Source organism: Betta splendens, chromosome 24 (genome assembly GCF_900634795.4).
Source record: "Betta splendens chromosome 24, fBetSpl5.4, whole genome shotgun sequence".
Classification (NCBI taxonomy): domain Eukaryota; kingdom Metazoa; phylum Chordata; class Actinopteri; order Anabantiformes; family Osphronemidae; genus Betta; species Betta splendens.
Window position 1 is genome coordinate 8,960,321 of NC_040901.2, and position 8,545 is coordinate 8,968,865.

The following is an 8,545-nucleotide window of genomic DNA, read 5'->3' on the forward strand; positions in this document are numbered from 1 at the left end:
TGTCCCTGAGCGAGACACTGGGCCTTTGTCAGAGCCAGCTTCACTTTTGACCTCCCTTGAATGTGAGCAGATGCAGAGACGTCCTCCAGGGTCATGAGATATGATATCATATCAAGTGTGTTATTATTCATGGACATCGTTGTGTCAGACAGTGGACACACCCACACACACCCACACACACACACCCACACACACACACACACACCCACACCCACCCACACACACACACACACACACACACACACACACACACACACACACACACACGTAAACATGACGGTGTTAGTGTGTGTGTGTGTGTGTGTGTGTGTGTGTGTGTGTGTGTGTGTGACTTCAGTGACTCAGCACATCCTGCCTTTAAATAGGTAGAACAGCGGAAGAGCTTAGCCGTCCATTAAACGCGCCCTCCGGCTCCAGCTCATTAAAACGTACAGTAGCAGGTTCACGCGTTTAATTAGGACCCAGGTCGCGGACCGCCCGGCGTTCGGCCCTAATCTCTACTCGGCGGCCGTGAGTGTGTGTGCCGTTACCTGGCAGCGTGTCGGCAAACAGGGCGGCGCCTTTGCTGAGGCACATCCACGCTATTTAAGGGTCACTGTGGAAAACCCATGAGCTGTGACCGGAGAACGGAGCCAATCACCATCGCTGGTATGAGCAGGAGTCACCCTGAAGGACCCATGGAGCACAAATGTGTGACTTTTCCACCACCTTCACCTCCTCCATCACTCCCAGTGTGGCTTTCAAACAGTGAGAGCCTCATTGAACGAGGCCGACACCAGCGCCTCCGTGATAATTGTAGAGATAGTTGCTGCGGCCTCCAAAGTCTGCTGTGCATGATTATTAAGAGATTTAAGGCTTATACGCCTCACGCTGGCACACGTTTGATTTACGCTTTGTTCCTGTGAACTGTCGGACTTTGTTTGTTATTGTCTGGATTTAAAGGCACTTTTCACATGAACGTTCGCGCCTCGAAATAAAGCGAGCGGAGCGATTTGAGTCGACGCGTTCGTTAAGACGCCGCTGAGCAGAGGGCCTCTGAGGAGCGTCTTTAGCCCGCGAGCACGATTACGGCTGTAATCTGTGTTCCTGGCGACCAGGAGTTGGTGCGGGAGAACCCTGTGACCCGTGAGCTCGATGCTGAGTCATCATTAATCTCCGCTCCCGCCACCATACAGGCGGAAAAACAAACCAAACTGGCTCCTATCAAAGGGAGGAAAAATGATTTGGCCGCTTCCTTATTTATATATTTTACATGAAACAACACAAAAATGTTGAATAAAAACTGAGCGGCAGCTTTGGTCTTCTAATTAAGAGGTTAAACCCACTGTGCAGGCGCGTCTCCGTCCCAGACGCTCTCCCATCGGCCGTTTAGGTCGTTGGCTCCATCTGTGTCCGCGGGACGCAATTAAAGCAGGTTAGAGAATCCCAGCCGTGTCCCACCGTGACTTCCTGATCCGCTGTCTGGTTTGTCGGAACAGTTTACGCAGGACTGGACCGGACCTGTTCGTGACCAGCTCGTATTCTGCTTCCAACAACGGGACGAAGACAGTCAGAGACACTGTGGGAATGCTCGTCCAAGAAAGGATCCTAAATGAGCACATGACCCGCTCCTGACCTTCAGGGTCAAAGGTCACCGACCTGCCTATTGACAGGTGATGGACATGTCGTTACAGCCATGGCTTGTGTCAGCTGGCACCAATAACATGTCAACATCAACCAAGTCAGAGCGCTTAATTATGAAATCTATGCTATGGAGCATTTGTCTGAGCTTTGAAGCCATTAACAGCTGTGGGGAAAGAATCGCTGCACTGAACTGAGAATACACAGACTTCTGCTGTTAGTGCTTAAACATCTACCAACCCACATTCCCAGCTGACTTACTGTATAATGTGGACATTGAGAGGGGAATTTAAGGGCCACTGAATCAGGTGAGTGGTCTTAGCCGGAGCTACTGTGCCTATTTTAGGCGCTCAGCCCACCAGAATAATGCCCCGTTTGTTTTCCCTGGCGTCAGAGGCCTCGGTGAGAGAGACCGAGAGAGGGAGGGATCTCGTTTGAAACGAACCTATGATCCATCTGTTCTCATGTCAACGACGCAGCTACAGCACGTGACAAACACCAACCGAGGAAGTGATTTCGCTGAATATTTAGTTTTAAACTTTGAGAGATCAATGTCAGCAGGAAAACGAAGTCCAGGACTAAAACTGTACACGTTCAAATTAATAATTTATATGATAAGATGATTTATTGGAAATAAACAGTGACTAATAAACTCATTCATTTTCATTTTACCTATTTCATACCAATTTAATAATCAGAAGGTCCTAAAACTGTAACAAACAATATTTACCGCACTGACAGCATCTTAATCCGTTTCCGTACTTTTCCAGTGCAAATTTCATTCAAATATCAGAGTGAAGTTCTGTTACAGAAGCGCGTACTCGGGCTTTTATCGTAGATGAGTCGGATGCAGCCTCGCTCTCTCGCCGCCTCCGGACCTTCAATGAAGCGGAGAACGGGGGACGTGGGCGGAGCGACGCTGTGAGGTCCAGGTGGTCGCGTCTGCGTAAAGACGCACCGACGGAACGGCCGCAGGACGTCAGAAGAGACGAGCGACCGGACGCACTCGGCTCCCGGAGCCTCTCTGAATGAAGAAGCTGTTCATCGGTGAACGGCTCCGAACTTGTTGCTGGAGGAACAACCGCTAAGGGAGGAAACGCGCGTCGGCGGCGCCCGGAGACGCGGAGGCGAGCTTTGAACCGTGGGCTTCCACGCAGGACGGGGCGGCTCGGTTCGGCCGCGAGTGGAGCTATGTTCAGGAAAAGCAAGAGCAAAGTGCTGGTGGAGTATGCGTCGGAGGAAGACGACGTGTCCTGGCACTGTCACCGCTCCCGCAAGGTAAAAGAGGGCGATGAGGGGGAGACAGCGGTGGACGTTAGTCTCAGTGTTCTATCAGGTGCTTTAAAAAAAAAAGGTCAACTTCACTTTTAGATTTAGGAAAAAACAAGTCCTATAAACAAAATTAATCGTATACAATAAACAATGAAAAGGGAACAAAGCAATTTTCTGCATTCAAATGATCCTTTAAAGTTCCTAATATACTTTTACAATGAAGTTAGTAAAGCTTCCAAATCCACAGTGTGGAGATGATGGAGGAGGAGGGGGAGGGGGGGGGAGGGGGGGGGGCTGTGTCAAGGTGTGAAGGGACAAGCTTATTTACTGACTTCTGCTCAAATCCTAATATGAGTAAAGTAAAGTAAAGATGACTAATCTGCGTTTTCACTACTAGGTGGACGTTGAGCATTTGTCTTCAGTTGTCGTAACGAGGCTGAGCTCTGTGACCCTTGGCCGGGTTCCAGTAGCCGCATTAAACTGGCCGTCCTGGGAACCAGCGCCCGCGCTCGGTTCGGTTCCCGACCCTCGGCCGCCCGACGCGTCCGACATCGGCACAGGATTCCTGGGAAAGTCACCGGGGAGGTCTGCTCACGTTGCCACGGCGACGTAGCATCCAGGGGTCAGGGGCCGGATCATAAAACGTCATAAACGCAGCGAGGAGGCAGTGATACGCGGTGGAGCAGCACAGAAGGTCACAGAGGCAGCGTCTGCGTGTGCAGCCCTTTAGCTTCCTCTTATTCAAACGAACAGAGAACAACGATGATAGGGATCATGTTGTGTCGTGATGTTATGTTTAGCTCGGGTTGCCAGGAAAAGTTAAAAGCAGCATTTGTTTGTTGCAGCACGTTTCAAAGGAGCCTGTGACCTAAACCTGCTTTGCTCGGCTGCCGAGCCGTGTGAAATGGAAAACTCCACAGCACATGTCACATTTTCATTCTGGACGGTTTAGCTGAGCTGCTCGATTTAGTTCATTATAAATAAATGAGCGTGATCGAAGCGGGATGGACCTGGTCCGGGTCGGAACCAGCGGGTTTCTCGCTCCTTTCATATGAGCTGGAGTCCGGTTCTGTTGATTCATCCTCGTGCTTTTGCTTTGCAGTGTTGGAAGCTGCTCAGAACAAGCACGCTTTGATCTGCCGGTGCTGGTACCCCCATTCATCTTGGTGGTCCCAGTTTCTATAACCTTAACTTTAACATGTTCAGTTAGAGTTCCTCTGTCTTCATTCAACTCCCATTCTGCGCTGGGCTCTTAACGCTTTCACGCTAGTCAACTGTTTGTGAGTGTGTGGGAGCGATGCAGCAGCCTGTGCTCAGACACGTCCCACCACCAGACTTCATAGCTGCTAGACGCTCGTGCACCTTGTGAATCTGGCTCCACCTCAGTCATCGCAGGCCCAGCTGCACATCTGATCCACATCCCACTGTTTCTTTGAGGGTGTGTTCAGGCAAATCTTCAAGATGTAGTAGTAGACCCAGGTTAACATATTTAACATCATTAACTTCATTCTTTGCGTCTATAAAGAAATTTAAGTGAAGGAATTGAACCATCGATCCTGCGATGGGGGGTCCATGGGGGATCACGCTTAAAACAGCACGTGAAGGACTTGTTTTTGGTGTCTTTTGTTTAAATCTGCCCCCTGGGGTCATGGGGCTTCCCCTCGTCCTCCATTCCCCTCCATCTCATTGTGTTAGTGTTACGGCTGTGAAAAGATGTAACTGTGTTCAACAGGAAGGTCTGCACACGCGACACACTCACAGTGTGTGTGTGTGTGGTTGTGTTGGGGGTTGCTATTTGTGTTAACTCACTGTGTGTGTGTGTATGTGTGTGTGTGTGTGTGTGTCTTAGAACAAGGACATAGAAGGAGAGGAAGAGGAGGAGGAAGCTGTCAGCAGCGTATCCAAGGTAAACAGGCCGACTTTACAGCAACGTGGACGGAACACAGACACAAACACGCTATCTTCTTTCAAACATATGCTCACTTACTGAAGATATGCGCTCGCCCGACACACGCTTATCCTCTCACACACTGACTGTACACACACACACACACACACACACACACACACACACACACACACACACACACACACACACACACACACGCTGACACACACATACAGTAAGAGCACACACATTTTTGACTTTTGACACCTAATTGACTTCAGTGAACCCAGTAGAAACACACACACACACACACACACACACACACACACACACACACACACCCACACACTGACCGCACGTGTCCAGCTGAGGTGAGGCCGGTGAGTCGGAGGAGTGCTGAGGCAGCAGTGTTTATCTGTAAACACGCCGGCCCTCAGCTATCGTCTCCTGATTTATGCTAAACCTTATCACTGGAAAACGTGTTTGTTGTTACGGCTGTTATGTGCAACTGTGGCCAAGTCCATCTGTCTGAGCCTTCAGCCGGCAGCTCTCCATAAACAGCAACGCCTGAGCCTGATTTCTCAGTTTTTAAGAGGAAGGTTTCGGAAAGGTGATCGTTCTACTTTATGTTTATAATTAAAGTATTTCACTGTAACATTTGTAACAGTCCCTGATCTGTGGAACCCAAAAACAGCTGATCATCCTGACTGCGCCCCCACTGTGGGGTCATGGCTGACCTGTGAGGATATGGGTGGCCGGGCGCGAGAAAGGAAGGAAGCGCAGCATTCCTTCGAGGAGCTGGGCCTTTAGGACGGGAACAATCCCTGTCTGAGACAAACGCGGCTGAAAATAGCCACGGTAGACGGCCGGATGTGCAGATAGGTAGAAATGAGTAGGTGTTTTGGGACCAGAAGCTGTGATATGTATGTATGCAGCCACCAAAGCTGCGTAAAATGTCCGGTTTATTCAATATTTCCAGAGTTTACGTCCGGCTGCCACCTCTGAGGCATCATGGGAGGATTCGGTCCTATAAGAGCTCCATTGTTCCAGCGGTGGAGCTGTACTGTAGGTGAAGCGTCCCCACACGGAGCCCCACTGAGCGGCTTTGGCTCCAGCGGCCTGGAGGTGGTGAATAGGCAGGCTTCAGTCTGTGCACCCGTGCATGCATGCATGCTGGACTTATCTAAAGCTAGAATTATCTACACACACACACATGCACGGACGGATCCACTGGGATCCCGGGTTTCTCTCAGATCCACAGTTTACATGGAAAGACTAGAACCAGAGTGAAATAGCCCAAGTGAAATGTTGAAATGTGAGTTTGACAATAATCAAATGCAATAAACCCATTTTTAAAATGATGAGACGAGGATCATTTTGTTTGATCTCAGCTGGATCTCAGACCTCGGCCCGTGGAGGTGAGCGCTGTCGTGTCCAGTCATGTTCCCTCGTTGTAGCTTCCTCCTCAGACAGAAACAAAAAGAGCGGGTTAAAAGGGTCGCCGGAGTTCAACGCAGTCATCAAACACTGCGAGTGCTGAGGATGTTTGTGCGATGCACGGATGTGAGCAGGATGGAATGTTGTGACCTTGAAGGCGACACTGGGAATTCATCCCAGACGGGGGAACGCTCGCTCCGTAATCACTGAGCAGGTGACGCGTGAGAGCTGGACTTCAGGGTGCGTTCAGGGCCCGTTGGAAAAAAGTGCATCCATTAAAACGTTGTCCTCTCTGCTGGTTTCCGTCAGGAGGCCAAGGTGAAGAAGATCATGTCAAAGAAGGAGCGTCGGGAGAAGAAGATGTTCTCCTCCAAAGACGATGAACACTTTCTATTGACAGGCGTGAAGGCGGCTGACCGCAGAGGGTGAGCTCCCACGCACCGTGAGCATCTCTGGGTCACATTGTGTTAACAGATACTCACAGGCCATTACCAGTAACGCTCAAGGCTCCATGTTTACAACGCTGAGTAGAAATAATGGGCTTGTGTCCAGCTGTCTGTTTATATGTTGGACAGTTATTAACTCTCAGCCTCTCAGTGAAGGGAAACATGCATGGAGAGGAAAGTCTAAATCAATCACCTCCCAATAACACACAACCGGGAATTCCCATATAATGACCTGCTGCATGGGAAAGTCTGCAGTGTTAAGATATCTCATACACGTTTGTTCCCCACCCGGAGCTATTTATAGTGAGCGGCGCAGCTTTTCCCGGCTGTTTTAAATTAAACTAACCTTCTCTTGGTTCTCACTTGAAGGTCTCACAAGAAAATCAAGGATGACGAGAAGGAGAAGGAAAAGAAGGACAAGCCAGAGAAGGGCTCCTGTTTCTGGGAGAGCGTCACCACGACGATGAGGCAGATCTCGCCTTCGAAAAAGGCCGAGAAGATCGAGGGATGGGACCCAGCGGAGGCGGCCACAGACGAGGACCTGGGTGAGAAGAGCCCGAAGGAGGACTCGCAGGTGCCCTTCCCCGACCCCCTCGGCGTCCCCTTAGAACTGGCCTCCTGGGGGGGGCGGGGCCTGGAGGAGGACTCGTCCCGCTACGCTAACCTGTCGGACTCCAAGGACTCCACGGCGGGCGTCAGGTGGACGGCTCGCGCCAAGGTCAAACTGGCCGGCATCAGCAGGATTAGCAGAGGGATCGCGTCGGAGAGCGCGTGGGAGGGCTTCAAATAGGAGACGACCACGCTCCCTCCTCACCTGTGCACCATCAACAACAAATGAAGACCTGACCACAACGGCCCGCTTCTCTCTGTAGTTAATGTGGTTGAAATCTGCTTTATCGCTGGCTCCAAACGCACCACATTCATATCAAGCTTGTTCTCTATCTGTAACGAAAGACAAAATACCCATGTAGCTTCACCACTAGCATTAACTGTAAATGACAACTTGTGAATGCCTTAAACTACTGTAACCATGGTAACTGTGACACCCGCTGGCCTGGAATTAAGATATTTTATAAATTTTATATTGCCAACATTTGAATAAAACAATTCACAGATAAAATCAGTGGGACCTGGAAACTCGAAGCATAACGCACACGTTGCAGTGTCTGAGAGAGTGGTGATGTCCTGTTTAGAAAATACCTTTATATGTTTAATTATGAGATTGAATGTTAATAGAATTTATATATATAATGGTGAACAGTTTTGCACCATCAAGTGCTTTTCTTAAGACTGACTGACGTTGTGTGTCAGATTATCCGAGTGCAAACCTGCCCTGCTCATCACAGCAGACGTGCAGGTGCGGGTGGGTTGGAGCCAGCTCACACCTGTGCTGAGTTTACCCGGTTTCCAATTACACGCCGGGGTGTTCAGACAGCAGCGAGTTCGCCAGCAGGACCCGTGTCTGTATGCTGCGTTGCAAAAAGCAGCTGATCACTTGGAAAATCTGCTTTTTGCACAGGACAGAAACGATAAACAGCAATTTCACTTTCGCAATGATTTGATTATTCTTTTCCATGAATAAGAAATGTTAAAATTCCTGCTGCCAGACTGCTTTGTTCTTCTTTCCTGTCTGGTCTGTTTACTTGGATTGTTTCATGCGTCACCGCAGCCAGGAGCGTGCACAGACACAGATACTTCTTCCAAGGATGCCTGGATCCTGTATTTATTGACTGAGGCTGGGTCAAAGCTGGTGCTCAAACAGAATGGAGATTTAATCTGACCGTCCAGCTCTGCATCTGCAAACACACAGACGCTCGGAGAACAAAATATTCCACCACAGTCTTTTAAAGCTGAAATATGGCGGTTTTATCCAAATGTAATA

At 49.6% G+C, this 8,545-nt stretch overlaps 1 protein-coding gene across 1 annotated transcript; it reads left to right on the top strand.

Annotated features, from left to right (window-relative positions):
* Nucleotides 1-2,518: 2,518 nt before the first annotated feature.
* Nucleotides 2,519-8,269, top strand: si:ch211-225h24.2 (uncharacterized protein LOC564539 homolog). Its single transcript, XM_029141012.3, has 4 exons — nt 2,519-2,898; nt 4,742-4,798; nt 6,527-6,642; nt 7,033-8,269. The coding sequence occupies exons 1-4, from the start codon at nt 2,812-2,814 to the stop codon at nt 7,451-7,453; spliced, it is 681 nt and encodes a 226-aa protein (XP_028996845.1). The 5' UTR covers nt 2,519-2,811; the 3' UTR covers nt 7,454-8,269.
* The last annotated feature ends 276 nt before the right edge of the window (nt 8,270-8,545 follow it).